Raw genomic sequence first — 14,297 nt, forward strand, 5'->3', positions numbered from 1 at the left:
GATTTGTGCTTCCATTCACAAATGGTATAATGACATACCATGGATTATGTAAATTTAAAATAATCAGTGAAAAGATGATACTGATAGTGTACAGAAGTGACAGATTTTATAATTATGAAAGAGACAAAAGTCAACATAAATTCTGGCTTCCATGGCACAGAACTTAAGACATCTTCCTAACTCAAGCCCTCCCCCTTCCAACACACAGTTTTCAAGTCTTTCTCAATGCCTGAAGTAGAAGCATAGTTGTCAGTTTTCTCTTAGCAGTTCAGATACTTTTCTGATTGTTCATTCACTGTCTTGTTTGATTGGTCCTCTACCTCCCATATCCCACTTCCTGTCAGGGTCCCACAGAACTCTGTCTTTGACAAACACACCTTTCCATCTACACCCTCTTTCTAGATGATCTATATGCTTGCACACTCTAACAGCACACACCTACGTGGTCTGGCTCCAGGCTTGTTGCTGCCTCAGTTTCCCCCTCACACACATTGGTTCTCTCAGTCCTCAGCGTGGTCAGGTCACTGAGGTGATTTGGCCCTCTCTCTAAGACAGAAGTCCAATCCCTTCCAAGGTGTAAACAAGCACAAAACCAGAAGAGTCTTCAGCCCCACTTTTAGGCTGGGCACATCCCTCCCTTCCCAAAGGTCTGTCCTATTCATCCACACATTTGGCCCTGCTCCGGGGCTCCATTCTTTCCCTCCTAGGCTCTTTTTAGTATCTCACTTCTCCCCTTATTATAAGGGGTCACTACTTCACCTTGGGAGGTGGCAGTACAGGGGGAACCCACACCCTCCTGTGGATTCCTAGCCCTGGGACCCTAAAGAGTTGTTCTGCTTGCTCCACATAGCCTCAACCTTCCCTGTTTCTCCTTTCTAGGCCCTATTACCAGCCTTCCCCGCTTCCTCCCACTCTTTATAGAGAACTGACGCCTAAAGCCCCTTTCTTCTTGGCTCCCAGGTCTCTCTAGCTAGAGTTAATTCCCCTCTGCTGTCAGGTTTGCCCTTCTATCTTCCAGCAGGCCCAGCTCTTAGTCACCTGACTCCTCCTCAAATGATTGCTTATTTCCACCTGGGGCTGCGTCTGTCACAGGTGCAACTGAGCCCCAGTTCTTAAAGAGCCACCTCACCGTGTGACTGCTCCACCCTTGACCTTTCACCCTGCATCCAATCCCACATCTTAGCCAGTCTTTCTGGCACGTTTGAGGATCTCTTGCTGTTAGCTTAAATATGGCAAAAACTGAACCCCTCAGTTTACCCTCAAGTCCTCCCTTTTCCTGCCAATAATAACTCCACCATCATCATCCTCAGTCACTGGGCCTATAACCTAGAGACCATTTTTCTGACAGAACCCTCACTATGTCCCCACACAACCAGGCCATATCAAAATCTTGTTTCTTCCTCTCATTGTTTCTAAGATCATGCCTTTTCTCTGTCCACAGTGTTAAAACTCTCATCCAGGTCCTTTCTGCCATCTGGATGCCTATAACCTTATCCTCTACAGCCTTTCTTGTCCCACCTCACCCAAAAGTTCCATTCTAAACACTCCTGCTGTAATACAAATAATAATGATAGAATACATGTTGCTGTCTTTTAACAGATGACATTACAGGCTTTGTTTAAAAATGGTACAAGAGCTCAATGCTATTGATGCAAGAATTCATAGGAACTGCATCCTGTTCAAATATAACTGAATACTTGTTCACATCCAATGTGTATTTTATTTTGATAAGAGCCAAGCCATTAAGTTCATTAACTTTCCCAAAGTTTGGGGGTGCTTAGAAACAAAGTTTTGGTTCAGGCTAGTACCATAATAACAAATAGATGTTCTTGTACAATGCTTATTAGACTCTAGCTACTTAACGAATAACTATTTGTATTTAAGTTCCAGCCCTGTACAAGGCATAAATATATAGTCTTTGCTCTCAAGAGCTCCATGTTTAATAATAATGAACATAAGCATTTAAATCTATTGTCTTCATGTGGCATTAAAGTCATAAGTTGACTAACTCCCTCTTTATAATTAAGGGAAATATTTAAAGACAAAAGGAATGTTCTAGATGTGCTTGGTGCTGCTAATAGCCATAAATGAAATGTACTGTTAGTCAGCATGCTTATATTACTAATTAAATTAGGAAAGTTTCCTGAAAGCATATTCTTGGAGCCTCCTGAAAAAGCACAGGAATATATTTTCTCAAAAATAAGAAGGGGAAAATGTAACAGAAATTGAAAGTATTTACCAGTTAGAAAAGAGAGACACACCCAAATGCATTCAATTAAAATGGCTGCTTCTAAGGGAGCAGCAGCTTCTTTCTGGCAAATTTAAAAAGCCAATCTCTCCCACTCCCGAAATGCATGTGGGGGAAAAATTGTAATAAAAGGGTAACACTCAATCAGGAAAAGTGACTAAGGGTTAAGTAACTTCCAAGGAAGCTGGGTTATGTACTCCTGTACATCAAGATCAGCTAATAAAAAAAAAATCTAGTTACAGGTGAGTTGTTAATTATGGGTCTTATTTGCTTTTATTGTATCTTTCCCCCTATTCCCTGGGTACTTATTTATTTAGACATTAGTTTAAGCTGGAGCCATGGGCCAGACAGGGCTGAAGGAAGGGGGAGCAGCAAAGGGGGTTTTGGATTATATTTGGGGACTTTTGTTATGGACTATGTCTTGTTAATGGACGAAATGCTAAGCTGATATGGAGTTAGTGGGGACCCATGAGGAAAACGGAGGTGAGGAGCCACTGTAGGGCTGCCCCCGGCGGGCCCTGGAAAGAGGCCATACGTTTACAGATGGTATTCTTGTTTACCTCTCCATGTTCCATTTCTAGTGATTAACACCACAAACTTACTCAGACCTTTGATCAGTTCCTCCTGAAGCCACATTTTCTGCTGGTTGATGTATCTTTATTTGTCCCTCCTTTGCTCCAGTGAAAGGGTAGTTTGTGCTCTAATTATGCATCTTTTTGGACTCCCCAACCTCCTTCTATACTAGGGGATTTTAATACTTCCTCAATTGGACCTTACTCACCAGATTTCTTAATCTTCCAAAATCTGCAGTGTGAAATCTAATATCTGGGCACTGTATACTCTGAGTCCAGTCCTTATTGTGCAGAATTCAAGTAGCCTGAGGTAGCTGGTTCCTGAGATTCCCATATACTCTGTTCCTCTCAATAACAGTAGATCCAATATAGCTTTTCTTCTAACAGAGACTTAACATTTTAGATCATTACCTGCTTGCTACATAGTTTTGAAGACTTTTGGATGCATGTTTGGCCATATTTGTTACCCAACACAAAGTAGTTTAAAATCCTCCATCAGTAGAGTATCCTGTACTTCCAAGGAACCTGATAGATGCATTCCTTAACACCTTTCTCACTCTTCTTCAGTGCTGGTGGGCTAGCAGATGCCCACAGTCCTTTAGTTTTCATTCATTGTATTACAAACCAAAGCATTTCACCACCTCACTGGTTGTTGCTGGATGTGTAGCTAGTTGTTGTTTAAGGACTCAGTAGGACTATTCATGTATGGGAATTTAAGCACCTGCAGTGTTAGTAGGATTGGAGCAAAACTTGTTCGTTATGACCAATAGTCTTATCAAGCTTATAATGTGTTGAGATTTTTCCATCAATACTGGATTTTTGTGAAATGTGTAGGTAAAGAATATTGTTTTACTTACAAGCTGATAATAAAAACTCTGCACTGAAAAAATTGAACTTCAGGGACAAAATTAAACTTGAGTTCTTGCATTTATTAAAAAGAGGTGGTGGTTTTTTGTTTTTTTTTTAATACAGATTTATCTTATCTCCAATTTACCTTAAGTTTCAGATCCATTGTCCATTTAAATATTTTAATGTAGATATTTACATACCAAATCACTCTATTACCCAATTTGTCTACAAGACATGTGTGACTATCTCCGCCACCAAATATTTGTATATGACTAAAAACATACCCTACTAGCTATTTAAGAGTCAGATTGGTTTCATTTTATGTGCTGGCAAAGGAAGCTGCATTTAACTAGTCTTAGAATAACAGTTTTTCACATTCAAATATTAATTTTCTAGTGGCAGAAATATAAAATGTTGGGTGCTGACTTGGCTTGAAACTATAAAAAAAAAGTTTTACAAGTGAGGTTATTTAAAGAGGCTTTCCCATGAAAGCGCACATTGTTCCCCATTAAAACTTGAAGTAGACTTATTACAGAAACTTATCACATTTACTGTAAATCCAATTTAAATTTGATAAGTTTAGGAGCTATATTCAAACGTCTGAACTGGAGTTTGATTTAAAAAAATCTAAAGACTTCTGAATGGACCATGTGGTCCTATGTGTTTACATAATAACACGAGGTCCTGACACTAGCTGGGCTTTTGGGTGGTACTACAATGCAAAATAACAAGAGCAGCAGAGGCATGCTGCCAGAACATGCTCCACAGCAATCAAAAGCACCCCTTGTACAGAATCTAGGGATTGATCCTTGAATGGTGATAAACAGCCTGCAGCTCGTATTGAGGGTTTTAGGAGCTGGGAGATAGAGGGTACTCCCTAAACCTCTCAGAATTAGCTCCCAGAACCGTAACTTAGGCAAACACAGCATTTTGCTACAACTTGACATATCTGTAAATGCAATTCCTTGTCAAAGCTGCTGTCCCTAAAGAGGAAAGAAATTATCTTCTCTTGAACACTCTACAGGTAGTAGTCAGTGGAAGATCCAAAAGTAGAACAACATGAGCAATAATTATAAATATAGGTTTAAAATACTGAAGAGAAAATTGCCTTTGAGCACATAGGTTGTGCATTTTGAAGCGATGGGAGGCTTTTTTTTATCAGATATAACATTTTTTTCTGTATAAAAGCAGAATAAGGGACAATACTAAGTCTTTAAATTTTAATTGTATAACAATGACTCAGTGTATGCATTTCTACTAAAGAATTATTTTATTGCTGAATTAATAAGACAATTTATCTGTAAAATAGCAGGATTTCAGGGATAAGGAAGGGAATCCTACTTAGATAGATTCTAGGGATCTAACTGAAAAACATTATTTTGCTCATAAGACTGGTCTTAAGCAGGGTGAATTTTGGAATAAAAAATGTATTTTGTTTAAAGGAAAATTCCACAATAAAACTTATGAAGAAAACCAGCATTCAAATGAAAGAATGACACATCCTTGTAAGCATGGTTTACTTCTTTGCAATGCAATAAACCCAAATCAGTAGCACACATTCCTTCTTTGTACTGTAGTTACTGAATCCCCATCAGAAAATTACTGTTGATTGCATCCTTTCCATTATTAGAGGAAGAAGTGGATGATATACAAATAATGACTTGGCTTGAAATCAAGACCTACCAGGTGCTTAAATCCAATTCTAGCATAAAACTTCCCATTTTGAAAACATGACAATTACCAAATTCTTAAAATAAAGCACATTTTCTAAGTTCCACAAAGTGCAAATGTTTGTTGTAATTTACATAACCTGGGACCATAAAGTAATTCTAACATCATTGCATAAGGAAACAGATACATCAGGTTAAAACACACAAAATTTACCACATCATCAGCTTTCATTATTCTTCATAATAATGTTCTACTCAAATTGAAAAAGGAAGCGCTATAAAATGCTTTTAAGTGCATTTAAAAATCTAGTTCTTGTATTCAGAATCATCAGAAATATTAAATTGCTTATTAGGTTTAGTGGCTTCTTGCATCAATTCCTGCAGCTGTCCAATCTGTTCATTATGGAAGTCATTAAGTTTCTCCTCTGTGAGGGGGGTTCCAAAGCAAGTCTTGTTTCTTGAGTTTTGTCTGTCTTCGTTAGCTTGCTGCCACAGCATTTCTGCATAAATCTAGTATAGAAAGGAAAAAAAAGTCAAAGATGACAAAAGCAAGATTTATGTTGATTGACTCTGCTAATATGTACAAAGCGTACAGTCCTTTTACCATGCATCCTTCTCTGGATCAGTTACAAAACAAAATGATGAAATGGGCATCTTCACTAAGAATGAAAACCTATTAAAATATATATATCAAAATTCCAATGTCTCTGGCTGAGTAACTGAAGTCCTCAAATCATAGTTTAAAGACTTCAAATTACAGAGAATTCTGCATTTACACAAGTTTTAACTCTCTTCGCAAGGTCCAAGGTTCTACTTGCTTGAAATGATGAAGATATTCTCATGGGTAAAGATTTATTTGGTGAATAGACATTCTAAATGCTTCTCAGTTACTTAGATGACTGCTTAGGGCACCGATGTCTGATTCCAACTTTTCCTTTACACAGAGCTTTTGCCTTGTTTTACCTTTTAGCATTAAATAATTGCCATGGACAGCAATAGTCTTCTAGGAAAATAAATGGGAGTGGTAATGAACATTACTACTATTCTTTATGCAAATTGCATTATGATGTAGTTATCTAAATTTAAAATATGATCCTACTTAATTATTTTTACAATACTAATATCTCCAAATTCAAGATGATCACAATAGGGAATCTCACCACCCAAGGTCCTAGCTTTGTCAATTACAGTGACTGAAAGATTTATTAAGAATATTATATTACTTCTCTCATTTTTTAAAATTTAAATCCTACAGCTTAGCCCTCAATTACACATCTATCCAGGGGAGCTGGACCCAGGGATAGCATTTTCTTTATTGGGCAGGAGAGAAGAAATTAAACGTAACCAAAAACTTTATTAAAAGAAACCCCCAAAAGTATGCACACTAGAAAAATAAGATCTCACTATGCAAAGATTCAAATTTTAAGGCGAAAGAGAATCATTAAGTTGTTTAGTTTGATATTTGGTATAACACAGGCCACAGAATTTTACCCAGCTACCCTTGCATTGAGCCTAATAACTTGTGTTTGACTAAACCAGGGGTCGGCAACCTTCGGCACATGGCCCATCAGGTTAATCCACTGGCAGGCCATGAGACATTTTTTGTTTACATTAACTGTTCTCAGGCACAGCCTCCCGCAGCTCCCAGGGACTGCAGTTCACCATTCCCAGCCAATGGGAGCTGTGGGAAGTGGCGTGGGCCACAGGGATGTGCTGGTCGCTGCTTCCTGCAGCTCCCATTGGCCGGCAAACTGCAGCCACTGGGAGCTACGGGGGACCGTGCCTGCGGATGGTCAACGTAAACAAAATGTCTCACAAAGGTTGCCGACACCTGGACTAAGCCATATCTTTCAGAAAGGCATCCAAGTTTTGATTTGAAGAGTACAAGAGATGGAGAACCCACCACTTCCCTAGGTGGCATGTTCCAGTGATTAATCACCTTCACTGCTAAAATTTGTGCTTGATTGCTCATTTAAATTTTGTCTGGCTTTAACTTTGAGCCAGGAGTTCTTGGTACACAATTGCCTGGCGACTGGCCACAATGAACCAGGAGGTCCCTTCCAGTCTTACGTTACGCTGTTCTCTGCTAGACTGAGCAGGAGCCTTTAGTATCCAGTATTTTCTCCCCCTGAAAGTATTTATACACTGTCATCAAGTCACCTCTCCAATCTTCTTTCTGATAAGCTCAAAAGATTGATCTCTTAAATCGCTCATTATATGGCATCTTCTCCAGCCCTTGGATCATTTTGTGGCTCTCCTCTATACCCTCTCCAAATTTTCAACACCATTTTAACTATTACAAAATGTATTAAATTCATAAGCTTACACTGCATCTTTCTAAGTCGCAATAGCCTTATACTAGTAGGTGCAATGAAGAATGTTGACCTCTCATTTCCTTTGCCGAAGTAGAATGCTTATGACTTTTTCTACCCTAATCATACATAACATGTTTAACTTTAAAAGCATGCTAATGGCTAAATGTTGCATGCCAACACCAACAGTCTAGGCTACAATAACTGCTCTTTATCAGCATATGCTTAGGATAATTCTTAGCTTCTGCTGCTTTTTAAAACTGCATTGCTAAAAGTAGGGCATATTTAGGTATAGAACTATATTTCTCAGAATTTTTACCAATTTCTCATTATTAATGTTTGTATTACTGACATTCAATTGTTAATCTTTGAAGCAAGTATTTATTTTTAGAGGGCTGCCGTGCCAGTTGTCTGCACAGGGCTGGGGCGGCACACAGAGGAAACACACACACACACAGCCAAACATCTAACCACACTGATAAAAGTGTGCAAAAAAAGGTTAAAAATACCTTGGTGGGCAATCCCAAAGGATGGTGCTCTCCACTCAATAGTGCAAACACTTAGTGTAATACAGATTAATGAAAATACAAGCCATAACAGTAACTGCCCTAATGGAAATGTGTTACTACATGCAACGTCAAACCAAAAAAGCCAAATTACAACACTGGGTTAAAAAAAAAAACAACTAGCTAGCAACACTGCCATCATAATAAATAATAATTATAAGGAATATTCAAATGCTTATTAATGTTTTAAAAGCAAATGTTTGTACTTATGCAGTTTGTAAGGACTGTTCAACATCTGTATACTTGAATACTCTGTAAGGTGTGTTGAACCAAATGTGTCCTATAAAAAATGTTTAAGGTACAAATATATACACATATGCGTATTATTATAATCCTGACCAAAGCCCATCTCATCAGCTAAGTATAAAGGCCTCCTCATGTCACTCATAGGTTATCAAAGCACAACTCTACACCCCACACCTCAGTCATGGTTCTGGGCCTAACATTCCCAGGTCCACTATAAGGAACTAAAAACAATTAAAAAATAAAATCTGTCCATCAATGGTACAAGGGAATGTGCAAACAAAGAGACAGATGGGGCATAAATATGTGAATGGAAAAATAAGGTGGCTACATAACAGTGTTTAGACTACTAGGCCAGCTTCAGTCCATGCATTATGCATTTACAAAACAATGGGTAAACATTCTCTCCATAAAAAGACAAAAAGCGGGGGAATGTAGTAAGAAGAGAGCTTGAGACATAAGCCCTTGTAGCAGAGGCCTGGTATGAGGCAGAATCTGCTCACAGAATCTGGCAAAACCAGGGCTGATACTGCAAAAATACACATTCCTAAGAAGTGGTAGTCACGTAAACACATCCCGATATCAAGTGGTCCCAAAACATCCCCATATCAAGGATGGTACAAGAACATTCCCCAAGGATAATAGGAACACACTGACCCCTCCTAAAAGATACAGTCAAGATAACAGTATGTAATAAAAATGTTTTGATCAAACCAATATGTACAAGGTGATGGTTAATAACTAGGGCTCTCAAGTGATTAATTGCACTGTTAAACAATAATAGAATACCATTTATTGAAATATTTTTGGATGTTTTCTACATTTTCAAATGTATTGATTTCAGTTACAACACAGAATACAAAGTGCTCACTTAATATTTATTTTTGATTACAAGTATTTGCACTGTAAAAAAACAAAATAGTATTTTTAGGGTTGTTAATTAATCACAGTTAACTCACACGATTAACTCAAATTAATTGTGATTAAAAAAATAATTAATTGCACTGTTAATAGAATACCAATTGAAATATATTAAATATTTTGGATGTTCCTCTACATTTTCAAATATATTGATTTTTATTACAACACAGAATACAAAGTATACAGTGCTCATTTTATATTATTTTTATTAAAAATATTTGCACTGTAAAAATGATAAAGAAAAGAAATAGTATTTTTCAATTCACCTCATACAAGTACTGTAGTGCAATCTCTTTGTGAAAGTGTAACTTATAAATATAGATTTTTTGTTACATACCTGCATTCAAAACCAAAACAATGTAAAACTTTAGAGCCTACAAGTTCACTTAGTCCTACTTCTTGTTCAACTAATTGCTAAGACAAACAAGTTTGTTTACATTTACGGGAGATAATGCTGCCTGCTTCTTATTTACAATGTCACCTGAAAGTGAGAACAGGCATTCGCATGGCACTATTGAAGCCGGCATTGCAAGGTATTTACATGCTAGATATGCTAAACATTCATATGCTCATTCATGCTTCGGCCACCATTCCAGAGGACGTGCTTCCATGCTGATGATGCTCATTAAAAAAAAATAATTACCGGTAAATTTGTGATTGAACTCCTTGGAGGAGAATTGTATGTCTCCTGTTCGGTTTTACCCGCATTCTGCTATACATTTTATGTTCTAGCAGTCTCGGATGATTACTCAGCACATGTTCCTTTTAAGAACACTTTCACAGCAAATTTGACAAAATGCAAAGAAGGTACCAATATGAGATTTCTAAAAATAGCTACAACACTTGACCCAAGGTTTAAGAATCTGAAGTGCCGTCCAAAATCTGAGAGAGACAGGGTGTGGAGCATGTTTTCAGATGTCTTAAAAGAGCAACACTCCGATGCAGAAACTACAGAACCTGAACTACCAAAAAAGAAAATCAACCTTCTGCTGGTGCCATCTGACTCAGATGGTGAAAATGAACATGCATCGGTCCACTCTGCTTTTGCATAGTTATCAAGCAGAACCTGTCATCAGCATGGATGCATGTTCTCTGGAATGGTGGTTGAAGCATGAAGGGCATACGAATGTTTAGCGCATCTGGCATGTAAGTATTTGTGACGCCGGCTATAACAGTGCCATGCGAACACCTGTTCTCACTTTCAGTGACATTGTAAACAAGAAGTGGGCAGCATTATCTCCTGCAAATTGTAACCAAACTTGTTTGTCTGAGTGATTGGCTGAAGTAGGACTGAGTGGACTTGTAGGCACTTAAGTTTTACATTGTTTTGTTTTTGAATAGTTATTTTTTGTACATAATTCTACATCTGTAAGTTCAACTTTCATGGTAAAGAGATTGCACTACAGTACTTGTATTAGGTGAATTGAAAAATACTAGGTTTTTTTTTACTGTGCAAATATTTGTAATAAAAATAAATATAAAGTGAACACTGTACACTTTGTATTCTGTGTTGTAATTGAAATCAATATATTTGAAAATGTAGAAAACATCCAAAAATATTTAAATCATATCCTAACAGCACGCTTAATTGCACAATTAATCAAGATTAATTTTTTTTAATTGTGTGATTAATCAACATTACTTTCTGTAATAGTTTGACAGCCCTAGTAATAACTAGCCACGTCAGGGGGCAGTACTGACTTGTTTGTATCAGGGCATAAAGATGTGTCTCAGAGGAAGTATCTTTGTCTGGCCTACAGAGGAATGGAAAGTCCCACCGTTCACTGAGCTGGTCCATTGTTACGGGCATACATGTATTAGTGGTCTGGTAGAGTCTGTGGGATATTAGTACCAAGCTTCGTCAATAATATACCTGGCTGGGTGCCTACATCCCTTAATGGATCTTGTGGTCATTGGGTGGTTCGCTCAAGGTCTGCCGTGCCAGCTGTCTGCACAGGGCTGGGGCAGTACACAGAGGAAACACACACACGCAGCCAAACATCTATCAACATCTAACCACAATACGTAGTAAGGTACTAACCAACATGAGTAACAGTGGTGAAAATAGTCCCAAAATAATTTTGTTTAAACTAGCCTTTACAGGTTAAGGGCCTACATTCTTCCACACTTGCCCTTGGTGTGTAGTACCTTACTCTTTGGACAGCCCTACTGGTTTCAATGGGACTATTCGGACACAGACTGGCTAACCTAGTGAGGAGGGCTTTAAACTAGGTTCGACGGGGACAGGTGAGCAAAGCCCACAGGTAAGTGGGGAACATGGAGACCGGGGAGATGGGTCGGAAACAAGAGGGAGTGTGGGCTATATTGGCAGAGAGAAAGGAGAGTCAGGACAAAACTGGGAGGAAAGATCAAACCAGTATCTTAGATGCCTATCTACAAATGCGAGAAGTATGGGGAATAAGCAGGAAGAACTGGAAGTGCTAATAAATAAATACAACTATGACATTGTTGGCATCACTGAAACTTGGTGGGATAATACACATGATTGGAATGTTGGTGTGGATGGGTACAGCTTGCTCAGGAAGGATAGACAGGGGAAAAAGGGAGGAGGTGTTGCCTTATATATTAAAAATGTACACACTTGGACTGAGGTAGAGATGGACATAGGAGACGGAAGTGTTGAGAGTCTCTGGGTTAGGCTTAAAGGGGCAAAAAACAAAGGAGATGTCATGCTAGGAGTCTACTACAGGCCACCTAACCAGGTGGAAGAGGTGGATGAGGCTTATTTCAAGCAACTAACAAAATCATCCAAAGCCCAAGATTTGGTGGTGATGGGGGACTTCAACTATCCGGATATATGTTGGGAAAATAACACAGCGGGGCACAGACTATCCAACAAATTCTTGGACTGCATTGGAGACAACTTTTTATTTCAGAAGGTTGAAAAAGCTACTAGGGGGGAAGCTGTTCTAGACTTGATTTTAACAAATAGGGAGGAACTCGTTGAGAATGTGAAAGTAGAAGGCAGCCTGGGTGAAAGTGATCATGAAATCATAGAGTTTGCAATTCTAAGGAAGGGTAGAAGGGAGAACAGCAAAATAGAGACAATGGATTTCAGGAAGGCAGATTTTGGGAAGCTCAGAGAGCTGATAGGTAAGGTCCCATGGGAATCAAGACTGAGGGGAAAAACAACTGAGGAGAGTTGGCAGTTTTTCAAAGGGACACTATTAAGGGCCCAAAAGCAAGCTATTCCGCTGGTTAGGAAAGATAGAAAATGTGGCAAAAGACCACCTTGGCTTAACCATGAGATCTTGCACGATCTAAAAAATAAAAAGGAGTCATATAAAAAATGGAAACTAGGACAGATTACAAAGGATGAATATAGGCAAACAACACAGGAATGCAGGGGCAAGATTAGAAAGGCAAAGGCACAAAATGAGCTCAAACTAGCTACGGGAATAAAAGGAAACAAGAAGACTTTTTATCAATACATTAGAAGCAAGAGGAAGACAAAAGACAGGGTAGGCCCACTGCTTAGTGAAGAGGGAGAAACAGTAACAGGAAACTTGGAAATGGCAGAGATGCTTAATGACTTCTTTGTTTCGGTCTTCACCGAGAAGTCTGAAGGAATGCCTAACATAGTGAATACTAATGGGAAGGGGGTAGGGTTTAGCGGATAAAATAAAAAAAGAACAAGTTAAAAATCACTTAGAAAAGTTAGATGCCTGCAAGTCACCCGGGCCTGATGAAATGCATCCGAGAATACTCAAGGAGCTAATAGAGGAGGTATCTGAGCCTCTAGCTATTATCTTTGGAAAGTCATGGGAGACGGGAGAGATTCCAGAGGACTGGAAAAGGGCAAATATAGTGCCCATCTATAAAAAGGGAAATAAAAACAACCCAGGTAACTACAGACCAGTTAGTTTAACTTCTGTGCCAGGGAAGATAATGGAGCAAATAATTAAGGAAATCATCTGCAAACACTTGGAAGGTGGTAAGGTGATAGGGAACAGCCAGCATGGATTTGTGAAGAACAAATCATGTCAAACCAATCTGATAGCTTTCTTTGATAGGATAACGAGCCTTGTGGATAAGGGTGAAGCGGTGGATGTGGTATACCTAGACTTTAGTAAGGCATTTGATACGGTCTCGCATGATATTCTTATCGATAAACTAGGCAAATACAAATTAGATGGGGCTACTATAAGGTGGGTGCATAACTGGCTGGATAACCGTACTCAGAGAGTTGTTATTAATGGTTCCCAATCCTGCTGGAAAGGCGTAACGAGTGGGGTACCGCAGGGGTCTGTTTTGGGACCGGCTCTGTTCAATATCTTCATCAACGACTTAGATATTGGCATAGAAAGTACGCTTATTAAGTTTGCGGATGATACCAAACTGGGAGGGATTGCAACTACTTTGGAGGACAGGGTCATAATTCAAAATGATCTGGACAAATTGGAGAAATGGTCTGAGTTAAACAGGATGAAGTTTAACAAAGACAAATGCAAAGTGCTCCACTTAGGAAGGAAAAATCAATTTCACACATACAGAATGGGAAAAGACTGTCTAGGAAGGAGTACGGCAGAAAGGGATCTAGGGGTTATAGTGGACCACAAGCTAAATATGAGTCAACAGTGTGATGCTGTTGCAAAAAAAGCAAACATGATTCTGGGATGCATTAACAGGTGTGTTGTGAGCAAGACACGAGAAGTCATTCTTCTGCTCTACTCTGCTCTGGTTAGGCCTCAGCTGGAGTATTGTGTCCAGTTCTGGGCGCCGCATTTTAAAAAAGATGTGGAGAAATTGGAAAGGGTCCAAAGAAGAGCAACAAGAATGATTAAAGGTCTTGAGAACATGACCTATGAAGGAAGGCTGAAAGAACTGGGTTTGTTTAGTTTGGAAAAGAGAAGACTGAGAGGGGACATGATAGCAGTTTTCAGGTATCTAAAAGG

The 14,297-nt window shown here is 38.8% G+C and overlaps 1 protein-coding gene across 1 annotated transcript in view; it reads right to left on the reverse strand.

Moving 5' to 3' along the window:
• Window positions 1-5,169: 5,169 nt before the first annotated feature.
• SDHAF3 (succinate dehydrogenase complex assembly factor 3) overlaps window positions 5,170-14,297 on the reverse strand; it is an 86,520-nt gene continuing 77,392 nt past the window's right edge. The window contains exon 2 of the mRNA XM_054020382.1: window positions 5,170-5,849. Within this exon, the coding sequence (XP_053876357.1) occupies window positions 5,646-5,849 (204 nt within the window). The 3' untranslated portion in view covers window positions 5,170-5,645. The remainder of the gene's footprint in view (window positions 5,850-14,297) is intronic.

Source organism: Malaclemys terrapin, chromosome 2 (genome assembly GCF_027887155.1).
Source record: "Malaclemys terrapin pileata isolate rMalTer1 chromosome 2, rMalTer1.hap1, whole genome shotgun sequence".
Classification (NCBI taxonomy): Eukaryota; Metazoa; Chordata; order Testudines; family Emydidae; genus Malaclemys; species Malaclemys terrapin.